Raw genomic sequence first — 15,914 nt, forward strand, 5'->3', positions numbered from 1 at the left:
GAGACAATAGTAGTAGCTGCTTCATCGTTGTTAGAAGGAGCAGATGAATTAGTACTTGCAAAGCAGTACAACAGAGCCTGGGACATATTAAGAGCTCAGGGAATATTAGGTGTTGTCCAAATGTCTTCTAATCTTCAAAGACCAGACAACATTCTACCTCTGATTTTCTCTGATTAATGTTACACAACCCATAGTGAGCGTTTAATCTTTTGAAAGTGTAACATAATTAATACTTAATTTACTTGGGACCTTGATACAGGTGGAGAATAGATGGGAAAAAACAATATCTAGGTTCCAATCTTGGCACAGTAGACATTGTGGGGCTTTGAGTGATCTGCTTAAATCTTAGTTTTGACATCTGTAAAATGGATATTTTGATACACTTGAAGGGCGATTGTTAGGACTAAAGAGGTAGAGCAGAGTTAAGAAGTTTCTCAAGGGCCAGGGATTTAGCTCAGTGGTTTTGCTGCCTGCTGCACAAGTGCAAGGACCTGAGTTCGAGTCCCCGTAACAAAAAAAAAAGTTTCTCGTACATATCCTGAGTCATGGTAGACCCCCATTACATATACAAGCTCTTTCAAAATATCTTAGAGTTTTCGTTTTCTTGTTTGTAAAAACAAAATCATCATAGAAATTTAGATAATATAACAGTGTAGATAGAGAAAATTAAAATAATGATAAACATCTTTCTAGAGACAACTGCCCAGGTGGTAGCTCCAATCCTGGGAACTAAGAGCTGGGTGTATTTCTTTTAGTTTCTCTCTCTCTTTCCCATGAGCTGCACAAGAATGCACGTGTGCTTTATTTTTTTGTTTTTGGTACTGAGGATTGAACTTGGGACCTTGCACTTTCGAGGCAGACGCCGGAACCACTGAGCTAAATCCCCAGCCTGCACATGTGTTTTAAAAAGAGCCAGGCGTGGTGGCACACTCTTGTAATCCCAGCACTTGGGAGGTTGGGGCAAGAGGATTGCTGCAAGTTTGAGACCAGCCTGAGTTACATAGTGAGACCCGGCTGAAAGAAAGAAAGAAAGAAATCACATTGTATACTAATTTTGCAGCCTACTTTACATAAGCATTTCTCCATCTCATTAGTTTTTTTCAAAGCTATGGTTTTCATGAGCTGTAAAGTATCCTATACACGTCCATACTCAACTATTGAACCATAACGTTATTATTGGCATCTGAGATTTTATTTAGGTTGTAGCTATTCTGAATCATGCTGCATTAAATATCTTTGTATATGAACTCTGTAAGTGTTCTTGATTAATTTGTTAAGATAAGTTCCTAGGAATAAAAATACTCACTCCAAGAAAGCACATTGAAGGATCCTGGTACATATTGCCAACTTGCACCTTCCCAAAAGATTGTATAAATTATATTCCTACCAATAGTGACTGACATGACATGGAATATGCCCTTCACATGTCACCTTTGCTAACTCTGTTGTTATTTAACCTTTCATCTGCTTTATCTAGTACCTTTCAGCCTAGATAGCACATAATTTTTTTTTTTTGGTACTGGGGATCGAACTCCGGTCCTTCCACTTGCGAGGCAGGCGGCGGAACCACTGAGCTAAATCCCTGGCCAATAGCACGTAATCTTGAGCAGGCACTGTGGCCATCTGCTTCTCTATAACATGAGAACTTCGCCTGTTGTCACTCACATAGCATCACTTACTATTTGTCCAATGAATGAATGAATATCCACAGATATCTCTCTGGGGTTAAGAGCTACAGAAGGCATTCAAACAATCACTTTCAAATTGGTCAAAATGAGAGAGAAGGTTATAGAGTTGTCCTTGCTCTCACAGGGAGATGGACTGGAGAGAAGAGCATTAACTCACGGATAGCTGGGAATGGGTCCAGAAGAGAAAATGAGCTGTTTTTCAGTGTCAGCTCTGCAGGGTGTTTGAAATGGACTTTCTGCACTGCTCTCTGTTCTCTCTTCATTACTGGGTGTGGAGAGGGGCGGGCTCTGCTTTTACAGCCCAGCCATGTAGCAGGATGAGTGGAATTTTCCAGATAGTTCCTCTTGTTGGCTGTTGGCATGCCTGCAGCTTTGCCCTCTGGGAGCCATTAAGCTGCAGCCCCGAAGCCTAGCCGACTGCTTCAGCAGGTCAGCTTGTGGCAGCCTTGCGCTTTTGTTGACACCGAGCCACGTAGGGGTCCAGACCACACATACCGCTTTTATTTTTCTTGCGCTAGCTCCCGACTACACGCCCTGACTAATGGGGCTGAAGTGAGGAAGGTGTCGCGCCCCTCCCCCAGCACACACACCCATCCCCAGTACAGTGACTCAGACGACTCTCTGGCAACCAGGACCTTTCTGGGGCCAGAATCTGGAGTCATCTGCTGGGAGTAACACATTGTTTCAGAATTTCCCTCAGTGTTGAACACCCCAACTGTGCACATGAGTTGATGCTTCCTTTTCCCTATACCCTAGAACCTCCCAGGATTGTTCTTTCTGTTTTCAGGTAGAGGCTTTGAGTGTGAAAGTCTGCATGGGTTGGGGGCATCTGAGCTCATCATCGTATCTCCCTGTGTTATGGTTGTACCTGCCCATTTGTAAACTGACCACTTATTCTCACCATTCTCAATGAATACAGGTTTCCCGGGAAGCAGGTAAACCGAAGTGGTAAGTCTGGATGGCGAGACACTGTCATGGACGAATGGTTTGCCTTTTAGGGTGGGCTGGTTATTTCCCTATTCTCTGGCTGTCAAAGAGGTTACGTTTTAGGGCCTCCTCTTCTCAGAGGTCTAATTTAACCACAAGTTAGAAGACGTCTCTTAGAATTAAGAATCACAATTGTGGCAGATAGGATGAATCAGTATGTAACTCCTGGTTTGCCGAAACTGGACCAGGTACAACTGTATTTCCCACACGCCCTAGCAGTTACAGTTTTGATGAGATCCATTAAAACTTGAGATCTGGATACAGGACTAAGTTGTGTGTTCCTATTTCCTTCATTTTGAGGCAAAGTCTTGCTAAGATTCCCAGGCTGGCCTCAAGCTTTCAATCCTCCTGCTTCAGCATCTTGAGCAGCATGTGCCACTCTGCCCAGTCTTAAAGCAGTGCTCTGTCTTACCCTTTTCATCTGTTGGCCAAGACAATGAAATGGCTGAATTTTGTCCTTGGCTTTGTTATGGATTCCTTTTGTCTGGAGCTAGATTTGAATTATCTTGTTCCTTTTTATATGCTTTTCCTTGCAATGGTAGGTGACTTCATATTGTACTATTCTGTTATGTGGCAGGTTTTTTTCCCTGAAATTATATTGATGTCCCATCAAAAAAGTATGTCTTTGTTGACTTATCTAATTGGAATAATTTAATGGGTCAATTCGCAGACTTACCTCTCCATAAAGAGTAGTATTAATAAGCATAAATCATGTAATATAAATTTGCAAAATAGAATCTTGCAATACATATAGAGTAGGGCTGGGAGAAACACTTTGCTGTTTGAAGACATCAGTACTGGTAGTTCAACCAAAAAGCCACACATTGCATGTAAGTCACGCCCAGCCTATCCTGACATCTGGGAGTGGATTCAGCCTGTTATCACTGAGGTGCCATACTACACTCCCCCTCCCTTTGGTTTTCACATGGGCTTTTTGGGGGCCCCACTTTGCCATGAAAAGATGCCATCTCAGGCATCCAAGGTGCTTGCTGGAACAGACTAGTTTAACTGGGCAAGACCGGGCTCAGTAATTATAAAATTAGCATGTATTCCATCAGAGCCTTCTCCAGTGCTGTTTGGTTCTTCATATACACAGTTACAAAGAAAGAGCAATTAGAGAAGTGGAACTCCAAGCCTGAATGGACAGTGCTTCCCCCCCTTGCAGGTTCTGTAGAAATTGCTCTGGTGTGAGCTGGCTTCGCAACGGGATACTGACTCTTCACGAACCAAAACCAGGAAGAAGTAACAAACATGCAGTCTCACATCCGGAACTAAAAAAAAGACTTTATTTACTGAGGGCAAGAGGATGCAAACAATATAAAAATCAAAAGCTTATCTAGCATTAAACTAACTTTCCTTTCTCTGCTTGTCCAATGCGAGTTGGATGTTATTTGTACATTTTCTAAGGGTCCTGATCTGCTCATGAAATCTTTATACAAGGGGAAACTGAGGGGCAGATTCCGTAAGTGGCCCTTTGGGAGAACTCTCATCTGGGCAGGAGTAAACGTTCAATTCTTCCTACTTCTTTCCCTTCTGCTTCATGTGCACTACAAAATAATCATTGCACGCAATGGTGAGGCCTGCGATTAGCGAAAAGAAGCTCTGGAAGCCCACTTTGCCGTCTCGGCACTGGTCCAGGTCCTTCATGATTTTGTCCACAGCCAGAGGATCTTTTTGATTCTGGGGGGGAAAAAAAGAACAAAGATTAGAAGTATTAGTCAACGAACAGTTGCAACCACAAGTGTATCTGATTTGTTCTGGCAATGGTGTGTACAATCTCCTAAGGATCTGAGCTATCACTTTAGGTCATAAGAGACCTTTGTAGGTCGCTTAAATGTCTTTTTTTTTGTCTTGGGAGCATTTCAGTAACTTCATACTTAGACTCTGCCTAAGAACTGCCCTGTACTCACCATTTTGTAGTTCAAACATATTTATTCCTAATAACATGGTCAAATCCTTTCAAAGGAAACTCTTTACGAAAAGATCTCATGAGATTATTAGTTCTACCTATTTTACAGAGGTCCTAATGATACCATAGGGTGTTTTTAAGTTTGAGAAGATGGACAGAAAGCTCTTTTCTCCTTTCACAGCTGAGGCCAAGCGAATGGGACATCCTGACATAGCAGCCATATGACCTTGAGTAAGCTGCATAGCCTAGTGTGCGCTGGTGTATAACAATGAATAGAGGAGTGTGGAATGAAGTGCTGCTCCAGGTTCTACTCCACTCTTTTTTGTTTTTTCCTTTGCAGTGCTGGGCTGGAAATCAGGCTCTTGTGCATACTGGGTTAATGCTTTACCACTGAGCTGGATCCTTAGCCCACTTTTATTCTTGGTGTTGGAAAGTCTACACCACCATGTTCTCGCCACTGGATGCTGCACATTGGACAAATGCGAAAGAGACGTGATGGAATTATAAACTCCCCATGCCTAGTACTAATGTGTGACGCAGTGATGTAAGATCCCCTTTGCCTTCATGGAGACTGGCCTGGTCACTTTTTCAGTGATACTGGTCAGAAGTATAAAAGTGTGATTACTCCTACAGGGTCTACGCCATTGATCAGAGAGGGGCATATGGCTTATCAGAGGTTATTACCAGGCTCAGACCCAAGTACTGATGAGTTCTAGTTATATGAGTGTATCAAGTGTGCCCAATTTTATATACTGCACTCATAGATCCTGTACAGTAAAGCAGCTGACTTTCCTATGTGAGGACTGCAAACTCTTATCCTGAGTAATCAACCTGAACCTGCTCAACGCAGCTAATTCTGGCCTTGCCCCCTGGCTCTGGTCAGAATGGGGAAAATTTGGATAAGGGGTCAATTTTAGAAGCAAAATGCTGTTGATGCAGTTACTGTTGGTGTGTCTAGAATTATGACCCCATGCCTAGAATAAATGATCCCACTGTGATCAGCATTCTGCACTACATACCTTTTATGTTGCTGATGTCACACAGCCTTTAGGGAGGAAGGGTCTGTGTCTTATGTGATGTTTATTCTGGCTTCTAACTTATACAACATGATTAGCAAGTGCTTGGCAATGAGAACACCTTCGTCTATGTGATGGCCTGGCGTGGAAGGAGCACATTCTGTCCTGGCATTTTATGCTTGCCTACAAGATCACAGAAAGTGAAAGCAATCTTGCAGCTTATCTGTCCAGCCCTCTCATTTTACAGAGGAAGGAACCAAGGCCCACAGGACTGAAGCAACCTGCCTAGTTTTAGTTAGGCCAGAGCCAGATCTTCTAATTCCCGATCTGGGGTTGGATCACAGGGTTCTACACAGGGAGCCTAACTCTGGGATAGCACTGTGGTGACTGCAGCTCAGAGAGAGGAACTAGCCCAGTGACGTGAAACAAACAGCCTGCTGCAGCATGCGTGCCACAGGTTCGCCACTGCTGTTAGGCTAGTTATGTAACTACTATTGATGACATGTAAAAATAGTATTAATTGATGCAGGAGTCAGGGGCTTGACTACTGGGCTATTTACCAGGCAGATAGCAAGAGGCCAGACCTAGCCTTTCCCCATCATCTACCCTCACCCTTCAGGGCCTAAGGCATTATTCAACACCTAGAACAAGAATGATACTTGCAAATGACTACAACTGCAGCAGGGAAAGATGAGTTTTCATTTCAATCTGCTGTTGGGTCAAGCAATGCTTTGCCTTGGTTGACCGTTAAATTAACCACCATCTCTTGAGCATCTACAAAGTCAAAGGACAGCTGAGCCTTGTGGTCTCATGCCCTGATGATGTATCTGGGCTTTTGGCAGAGTCCACTTCATCTTGGGGTTGCTCAGTTAAAGGTGAGGCACAAACTTGACTGTGCCCCTGTGTTCTGTAGTGATTTCAGTGTGGAAAGTAGTTATTTCTGGAGCCACACTTGGCTTTTATTTAGCTGATGACGATATAATTCCTGTATGGATTAGAGTTGGAAAAGAAAAAAAACCACATGGCTTTGTCTGAAGGGATTTAGGAAGGGAGATTTCAGCTCGAGGTATCACTCAGCATGTGGAAGTCCTGGGTTTGATCCCCAGGAAAATAAAAAGGAGATCCAAGTTGCTCGAAGCAGAATGTGACCAGGATGTGGCATCTCCCGCACCAGGTTTAAGGACCTGAGGGTGGACTTTCGCTGGTTTTACTCTCTCGAAAAAGCCTTCTTTCTCTCACATTATTGCAACAGACGCAAGTGACTCCAGGTGGAACGTTCTAAAAACAATTTTCTACTTTGTGTAGTGGTTGTGTCTCACCTCATTTCACCTGCAGACTGTAAGCTCCCTGAGGACAGGGGCTGTGTCTTCTTCACCTTGTGTCCCTATACTGCCTTACAGGTACTAGGTGCTCAATACCGTTTAATAAATACATGAATGAAGACCCTTTTTTGTAGTGACCTCTGCAGAGAAAGGTGGCAAGATGGAAAGGAAGCAGTGACTTATATGTTTGGCTGTTTTGAAGCCTTTCAAGACCTACTTCCAAAAACCCAGGGAACTCCTTTTCCATGAGTACTCGCAGGTCCTCCTTCGTTAAGTAGCCTTTGTCCCCGGCAAATTTGTGAAATGTAAACATCATGGTTTCCATGGCGTGTTCCATTTGGGATGGCATTTTGGTGAAGTCTGTTGAAACCTATTAAAGGATATAAAGAAAAAGAGTTGCCAGTTAGCTTTTAAATCACATGTCCTGGCGATCTTTTGAGGATACTTGGTAGGAGGCTGAAACTCAATGAATCTAAGGACCAACTCAACTCCACTTTTGGATCTCTCGATGGTGGAAATAGACACCTCAGGTATCAGTGCTTTGCAGGAGAGATTTATCTGGTTGCCAGCTAATTCTGCATAAGTCACCTACTGAAGAATACAAACTGAAATCATCTGGAAAAGCAAAACCAATGCACCTCTTTTTTTAGTGTATGTGCTGCCGAAGCGAGCACCCAATGCACCTCCTTTTAACCGACAAAGCATTTATTGAAAGAACACATTTCTTCATTTCTCTTGGCACTGGCAAAAGGGACTCTGAGATTTGGCTGAAAACTCACATAGACAAGCCTGGTTAATATGAAAACTTCAACCTTCCAGGCTTAACTTGGTAACCTGGTTTGTACTGATTCTGGGATTTAGAAATCTGCTTCCAGATTCGTCTGCTGGGTATTTATACTTCACTAAAGTTCTGAACTTGTTATTTGTTTCAATAAAGATATTTGCATCTCTGGTGGTAAAATGCAGCAACTCTACCTCAGTACAAGTTTCCCAAAGTTCATTACTGACTTCACGGGGGAAAGAGTAAGACAGACACTAGAGTCCTAATGCCTATGCGGGACTGACATACTTTGGCAGCCTGAAATAGAAGTGCTGTTCTCATAGACTAGGGTGTGGTGGGAAAACAAGAGCTTTTCATCAGGAAGAGTTCAGGAGAGGAAAAGAAACATGTCCGATCACTGGATTCAGATGCAATGAACTCGAGGGACATGTTTCATCAAGAAAGACCCAGTGCCTGGTACATAACAGGGGCTCAGTGGATTCTAGCTTAACAGAAGGTACACTCTAGCCACAACAGAGCACATAATATCACATAAAATCTATACTGGACAGGAAACAGTGAACTTGTTTGGAGACTGTAATATATTACTTTAAAAAATTACAATAGTAAGGAATGAGAAACTAGAGACATTTATAGCTAAATGGATGCACACTGAGGCCATACTCTTAAGTCAAATAAATAAGACACACATGTGTGAATACTGAATAGTTTCTTTGGTGTGAGAAACTAAAAGTGTAAATAAATAAGGATCAAAATGTATAACTGATAATGTGAAATAGGAAGCAAAGGTTTAAAGGGGTAGGGGAAAGGAAAGAAGGGAAAGGAAAAAATATGAGAAAAGGAAGAACATGGAAACAAAGCCTTTGTAAATAGGGAGGGGTGGAGGGGTTGAAGGGAGGGCAGGGGAAGGGGGAAAAATAAGAACCAAGATACAACATGTAAAGGTACAAGTTCCCAATGATGAATGTAACTGTATTGTATACCTCAAATGTACCAATAAACTTAATTTAAAAAATTACAGTAGGCTCTGAGCACAGTAGGAGAGGCTGGCAGCTTTCCCTGTTGAAGAGCCAATAGGAACCCAAGCTATGCCTGGGTCTGGTTCCAGAGGGGGAGAGGGAGGGGGAGGGGGAGGGGGGAGGGGCAGAGAGATGTACCTGTGCAACCCAGGTCCCTAAATACTGTCTTTGCAGAGGGAAAAGTTGAGGCGGTGAACACTAGGATTGAGCAGTGATGTGGAAGAGCTGTAACTTCTACCCCTTAATCTCCAGAGAGGTACAAGAACCAGCATGCCAAAGAATGCTACTCTAGGGAATGCTATAAACCAGAATCCGGCACGATGTTTCTGGAAGTCTGTTCTCTAGCTAGCAGAGAGAAGTACATGCACACTTCAAGGTCCACCGTGGGATGAACTGGGGGACCACACCCATCTCCTCCTCTTCCTGCAGTCTGGTCTGTCTCACCCCCAACTGCCACGTGGGTTTCCCAAGGCAGTGGGCCCAGGACAGAGTCTGTCTTACCTGGATTGGTCTGAAGTCTAGCAATTTAAGAAAACTGAATTGAGTGAGTCAACTACATAAGAAGAACCAGGGCTCCTGCCTCAGTACTTAAATAACTCAGGAAACAAGTCAGACACAACTAAGGTTTAAAAATACCTGTGCCCAGCCGGGCGTGGTGGCGCACTCAGTAATCCCAGCACTCAGGAAGCTGAGGCAGGGAGAATCGCTGTGAGCAGGAGGCCAGCCTGGGCTACAGAGTGAGACCCTGTCTCAAAAAACAAAAACAAACAAAAGACCTGTGCCCAAGCCCAGGGCAGCAGAGCACTTACTGACCAACTCCCCAGATCACAGGCTTTAGAAATGAGTAGGACACGTGCTTCTATCTCTTCACAACACAGAGCAGGAGAGTGGGCTGCAAAGCCAGAGAAGGGGATGCAGCAGGATAAGGATCCCTAAAATAGGAAAAAACACAGATTTTTCCCCAAGAAATACAAGCAGTGAGCTGAGGAAATCCTGTCCATGAGAATGCGGTCAGTTTACCATGCAAGCACAGCTCAGGTCTGAGGCCACTCCGGTCAGCCCTTCCTTGTCTACACTGGCTATGAAGTGATGGAGCCTCCCCTCTAAAGCCGTGTCCCTGTCACTCTCTCTCTCTCACACACACACACACACACACACACACACACACACACACACACACACACGGCAGCCAGCTGACTCCCTGCGCATCCACTCGACCTTCTGCAGTAAGAAGGTAGGGGAGGCTGAGGCAAGACGACCTCAAATTTGAGCCCAGCCTGGGCAATTGACAAGACTTAGCAAGACCCTGGCTCAAAATAAAAAGTCTGGGGATTTAGCTCAGAGTGAAGACCCTGGATTTAACTAACTCCTAGTGCCACGAAAAACAAAAAGCCCACAAAGAATGCAGGGCAGCCAGAGTGAAAACAGCACTGAAAATCAGAGATGACTATGTCCCCGGGGGCACTGGCCAAGGTGACAAGACAGGGACTGTGTTTTGAAGACCCTATACAAGGGTTTTAAAGTAAGATGTAGGAAAAGCGGGGATGTTTGCTTCACTTACAACTCCTCTTGGCTAGATGAATCCCGAAGCCTTTCTGCCGTGTGGCGGGTCCAGCAGGGAGCTCGCTCCCTCCTAGCGGGTGGCTGGCAGGGCAGCCTGCAGTGCTGACTGTGGGTTATTAAAGCCCAAGTTCCTCAGGCCATGAACCACTCCAGTGGGGTGGGCCTGCCTCCTGCTTAGATGCACTGGCACGAGGGCCTTGGGACCTGACTTCAGGGCAGCAGCATCTTTTGGGTATCCCCAACAACCTATTCCTGCACCCCAAACAGTCAACTGCATTCAGCTGTTTGCCTGTCTGCAATTTAAGCTCTCCTTTTCTTAGTCAAGAACTGTAAATTGTTCTGCTTTTATCCACAGACCACTAAATGACTGCTTGTTACATAAATGAATAAATGAATCAAATAATCTGATTACCTAGAAGAGGCCGAAAACCTTGCAGCGAAGAGCTCAGCAGCAGACATGAGCACTGGGAAGGGCCAGGAAAGGGGCCCCAACAGGGCCCGCCTATGAATGGACCAGCAGAGTACACATTCCGCATGAGAAGGGAAAAATGTGTGTCTTGCTAAACAGGTCTGGTCAGACTCTACCAGGACCTCTGACTGTCGCAGGTTTCTTGTGTTTTCATTCATCCCACCTTCTTCTTTGTGCTTTTCTAGCTCTGCCAGCTCCCTGCTGAGCTCTATGGGATGTACTAACCTCACCTTTTTTTTTTTTTTTTTTTTTTGAAGTTTTTTGAGACAGGGTCTCACTGTGTAGTCCAGGCTGCCCTCAAACTCGTGGCAATCCTGTGCCTCAGCCTCCTGAGTGCTGGGATTATAGGTGTGCACCACCACACCCAGCCCCACTCACCTTTTCCTGAATTATTTTATTCTGAGGCCTGCCTATGCTCTCTACATGTTTGCTTGTAAGCAGTAAGAATGAAGGCTCAGAAATCTGATCTCTCTCTGCAGTTTTCTCTACAGAAAACAATCCTGGATTCTACACATCTAGTTAATGTGACAAGAATCCCATTTTCTATTTTTGGTTCTCCCAAACTAAGGAACTACTTTGCACGTTCCAAGGACAGTGTTAGAGATTCATTCTCTCTCCATGACGCTCACCACCAGCTAATGGAATAGTATTTAAAAGTCCATCCTCGGCGGGGGATTTAGCTCAGTGGTTTTACCGCCTGCTGCGCAAGCGCAAGGACCAGAGTTCAATCCCCGGTACAAAAGAAAGAAGTCCATCCTCAATTCTAGTTATTTGTGTTTCTGGTTCTCTGCCCGTTAGATTGTAAGCTCCTCAGGGAGTCTCAGCAGCCAGTGCCCAGGCTTCCTGCAGCCTGCTCCATGTACCAGAAAGAGGGAAATGGACAATAATGTCACTTCGGTCCTCCCAGGAGGAGCAGGGGAGGAGCCTCCCTTAGGAAAGTATCCGCTTCTGAGCAATCCCAAATGTCTGCTCTGGACCTACGCCCGGATTGAGGCCGTAATTTTCAAGAGGACACTTCTAAGGGCCAAGAGGTCTGGCTTACTTTGCTCATCTGCACCTCGTCCACAGCCTGGTTTTCTCAGAGCCACCCAGAAACTGATTGGCAGTGTGTCAGTAAAAACAAACATCTGTTATTTGAAATATACTCCAAGTTTTCTTCCTCTTGTTTTGCGGATTTGGAAAATGAAAAAAATTCTTTTATTGAAAGTGAACCCAGAAAAAAAAAAAGAAATTGAGCCTAGAAGGTATTTTAAAATTTGATCCCTAAAAGGAATTAAGAAAAAAGAAGACAATAGATCTCCATCTGGGATGTCTCTCTCACCAACTAAAACTTGCCCACTAAAGAACGGGCCAGCAAAGCAAAGTTCCAGATGCAATTTAACAAGAACTCAGAAACACTGAAGTCTACCAAGTACGTGCATAATTCCTGGAAGAAGGGGCAGGCAGGTAAATTAGCCAACGATTAGCTACTACATCTGCTAATCAATCCTTTGGTGGGGTAAATGGGAGCTGTTTAGCAGAAGGATAGGAAGTACTGAAAATTATGAAAAATAGGTAAATTCTTTCTTTTTGCTTTGATGTGAGGTTCCTAAATTGTTGAGTCCTGGGAAAATGAGAACCTGAAGATCCCAAAATTTTAGTCCAGCTTTCCCAGCTCTTTAAGCGCTCATTTACACATTATAATCCTGAAAGAAGTCCATTGTTTCCCTCAACATTATGCTTTAGAAGGCGGGATTGTGTCCAAGGGCAAACCAAGTGGGTAGTGCTCAAAAAAGTCACATTTTTTGAGCTGTCAATGGAAAGAAAGACGAGGCACCCAGCCCCACGCAGCCCCAGGCTGCACCACACTGGGGTGGCTGGGGAGGCTGGCCAGAGCTCAGACGCCAGAGGACAGGACAAGGGCCCATCTGATGAATTCAGGAAAAGCCAGTTGAGCGTGCAAACAATAGCTCTACGTCCATCAGACCTAGAAAACTTGAACTCCAAAGAGAAACTCCAAAAGCTGGATCAAGGACCACGTGAAGAAACCACTTTTTGGGTGTCAGGAACGTAATAATACCATTTAGAAAAGGTGATTAAATAGCAACCAGAGGGGCGGGGATTTAGCTCAGTGGTTTCGCTGCCTGCTGCGCAAGCGCAAGGACCTGAGTTCGATCCCCGGTACCAATAAATAAATAAATAAATAGCAACCAGATAGGAATCTGTGGGGCAGGGCCAATGAGAAAATCGCAAATGAGTTTTAGGAGCTTATTCCTGGCCCAACGCCTGGCAGCCTGGCATTGCCATTTGCAATTTGCTGAAACACACTGGAGGCAAAGACCACCAACTGGAGGTTTCCATGGGCCTGGCCTCACCTGAAGCGCAGGACACAGTGAAACTCAAGCTGCAGGGGCAAAAAACTGCAGCAACTGCAGACCCCTTCACGGGAAAGGCGACCTCGCAATCCCAAGTACAGCCGAGGCTGGCCCCAGCGGCACATCTAGGCCCACAGCCTGGGTGATAACGCAGCAGCGGGCTCGCCAAGGCCCTGCCGATCTAATTACTACTCTCACCACAGCTCAGTCGAGAAACGGCTCCTCCAAATTGGCACCCAGTCCGGGGTGGGTGACTCACTTCCTCTCGGAAAATGCCCTCTAAGATGCCACAGTTCCTCTTCCCTTCAGGGAGTGTACTGTCCCGAGTAGCTGCATCCAGCGGGCCACACCCACACGGTCTCCCCGCTGAGTCACCGGCCTCGGTCTGCGGCTGCGGGAGAATCCCGGGCCTCGGTGCTGAGCCCCCCACCCCGGGCTCCGGGGGAGGGAGAAGGTGGGATCGAAGGGTGGGCTGAATGCGTCCCAGAACCCGGCTCGGGGCTCTCCCTGCTTCGCGGGCCCGCAGGTGCTCTGCTTTGCTCACCACCCCTACCCGGCACGGCAGTCATGGGCTTGGCGAGGCAGAGCCCGCGCTACGGGAGCCAGGGCCAAGCTGCGACGCAGGGACGAGGCGGCCTGTCTGCCCCGGGGAGAGGCCGGGGCCGCCTGGGCTGGAAGATTCGCCCATTCGCCACCTCGCCCGCTCGGCTCTCCTATCTCCTCCCGGGGCCGCTTACTCAGGAGAGCTTTCGGCCGAGGAGCCGCAGCACCTACCTCTCCCCGCCCCGCCCCAGCAAAGCCTCGGAAAGAAAACAGCGCTCCCCGACTCGGGTGCCGACCAACAGCACGAAGCCCGGCTGGCCACGGGCTCAGCAGGGGCCCCGGGGAGGGAACCCTCGGGCTGCCAGGCCGCCCGGAGCCTGGGGTCGGAGCGGGAGCGGGAGCCCGGCGAGGGCGAGGCTGGGCGTTAGGCGGGAAGGGCGGGAGGGGCCGGTCCGAGCGCCGGACGCCAGGCCGGCAGGGTGTGGCCGCAGCCCCGACTCCTGCCGCTCCGCCCCGGGCCGGTGCGGGGTCGGGGTCGTCGCCCTCCGGGCGCAGCGGGCAGCCAGTGCCCAGGCTCGGTGCGGGCCGGGCCGGGCCGGGGCCGGGAGCGGCGCTCGGGCGGGCGGAGCTCACTCACCGAGGACCTTGGGCTGCGGGCGGCGGGCGGGCAGCGGCGAGGAGCGCACGCGGGCCGCGCCTTTGTAGCGGCGACGGGGCGGGTGGAGCCTGCGGCGGGGCCACGCGGCCCGCCCCCTGCGCACCCCGCGCCGGCCTCCCCACCGGGCAGCCCGCCCTCCTCTCCCGCGCCGCTCCCCTCGGGCCCGCGCGCCCCACCCTGGGCCCGGCCCTTCCTCGCGGGTTCGGTTTCGGGCCGCGCGGAACCCCAGGAATCCGGGCTCCCGCGGGCAGGGCCGCCGGCCCGGAGCCAGCGCGAGGCCCGGGAATCACTTTCCAGGCCGCGGGGACGGGGAGAACGTGGCCCCGCCGCCCTCGGGGGAACACGGGCGTGGCTGATCTCCGCTCGGGGAGAAGCCGGGGGAGAAGCCTGCGGGCCGGGCTGCTCCGGGGCCAGGAGGGAGGGAGCTGCCCGCTTCCGAGCCCCAGGGACCTGCGAACCCCGTGCAGCGGCGGGATTTGCCCTCCCGAGTGCGGCCCGGTTCCAGGTGTGCTTAAAACTGTCAGCGCTGACAGTTTCCAGGTCTCTCTCTTTTTGGTCTGCAGGGGGTCTGCTTGGTCCTGAAAGCCCTTTGGAGGAAATGTCTGGAACAGATTTGGAAAAAAAAAACCCGTTTTTTAAACACCGCTTCCCTCGCTTAACCCTTGGTCTAGGGTTAAAGGCAGACTACTAGCAGCTGTTGATGGAACAGAGCCAGGCCCAGGACAGGGATTTTCTGTGTCCGGGGGACGTCCCGGGACTGGTGAGCGCTCCCAGAGGAACACGCGGGTCAGGGAATCCTCCCAGTGGCGCCACGTGACCAGGCTTGGCTGTGGCCGGGAAAACCCTGTTTGGATTTCAATTCCCACTTTACTAGGACCCTGCTGAAGCCTCGGTGCTGAACATTCAGGAGGGCGGTCCCTCAAGAGCTTCCCATGTACTTCCGGACCCCAGGGTGGTCCCCAGTCAGGACTTCCGGGATCCCTGTGCTCAGGACAGATGTAACTGGATTTAGGATAAGGTAGTTCCTTTAGAAATGGCTCGCCACGGTGCCAAGAAGTTTATTTGAAAAGTGCAGGGTAAATAGGCATGGGTCAAACCAGCTCTGTAGAGCTAACTTGGGCGGAACAAAGAGTGTAAAAGCAAAAATAAAAGTACACGCTGCATCTCAAAGGCAGCACGGACCACGTGCAAACCAGCTCACCACAGCGCTTTCCTGATGGCCCCTCTGTCCATCTGGAGCTGGGAGAAGCTCCTCGGGGTCTCTTGCCTGTCCGGGGATCTTGTAGTTGACAGGTGCCACGCCCTGTCTCCTCCATCAGGAATGCCTCGGTTTGCAGTCCTGTTCATTTCACCTCTTCATTTGGTCCACGAATCTTTAGGGAGGCCTGCATGTGCTGAATCCTGGGGATTCAGACACGGATCCGCCTCTTCCCTCCAACAACTCCAGGTCTTACTGGGAGATAGACAAGCCACCAATTGAAATCCAGGGTGATTGCTTGTGGCCTAGGACACTAAAAGAGTGGTAAGGAGGGCTTCCAAGTCCCCTGGGGGTGGTCGCAATGCTGCTCAGTAGAGGCAGCGTTTGATACAAATTAAAAAATAATA

The 15,914-nt window shown here is 48.1% G+C and overlaps 1 protein-coding gene across 3 annotated transcripts; it reads right to left on the reverse strand.

The window, feature by feature from the left end:
• Positions 1 to 3,939: 3,939 nt before the first annotated feature.
• On the reverse strand, positions 3,940 to 14,415 carry S100a10 (S100 calcium binding protein A10). Of its 3 annotated transcripts, none has more exons than XM_004854111.3 (3): positions 14,289 to 14,415; positions 7,140 to 7,292; positions 3,940 to 4,355 (listed from the first exon to the last, which is right to left on the reverse strand). In XM_004854111.3, exons 2-3 carry the CDS (start codon positions 7,269 to 7,271, stop codon positions 4,194 to 4,196), a joined length of 294 nt encoding a protein of 97 aa, XP_004854168.1. In that variant the 5' UTR covers positions 7,272 to 7,292; positions 14,289 to 14,415; the 3' UTR covers positions 3,940 to 4,193. The 3 variants fall into 3 exon arrangements, with proteins under 3 accessions (XP_004854168.1, XP_087059391.1, XP_021121627.1); XM_087203265.1 differs by lacking the exon at positions 14,289 to 14,415 and adding an exon at positions 13,368 to 13,543; XM_021265968.2 differs by lacking the exon at positions 14,289 to 14,415 and adding an exon at positions 13,307 to 13,543.
• Positions 14,416 to 15,914: the final 1,499 nt, after the last annotated feature.

This window comes from Heterocephalus glaber, unplaced genomic scaffold (genome assembly GCF_053883595.1).
Source record: "Heterocephalus glaber isolate CG9 unplaced genomic scaffold, H.glaber_assembly_v1.0 deba00001795, whole genome shotgun sequence".
In the NCBI taxonomy this organism is placed as follows: Eukaryota; Metazoa; Chordata; class Mammalia; order Rodentia; family Bathyergidae; genus Heterocephalus; species Heterocephalus glaber.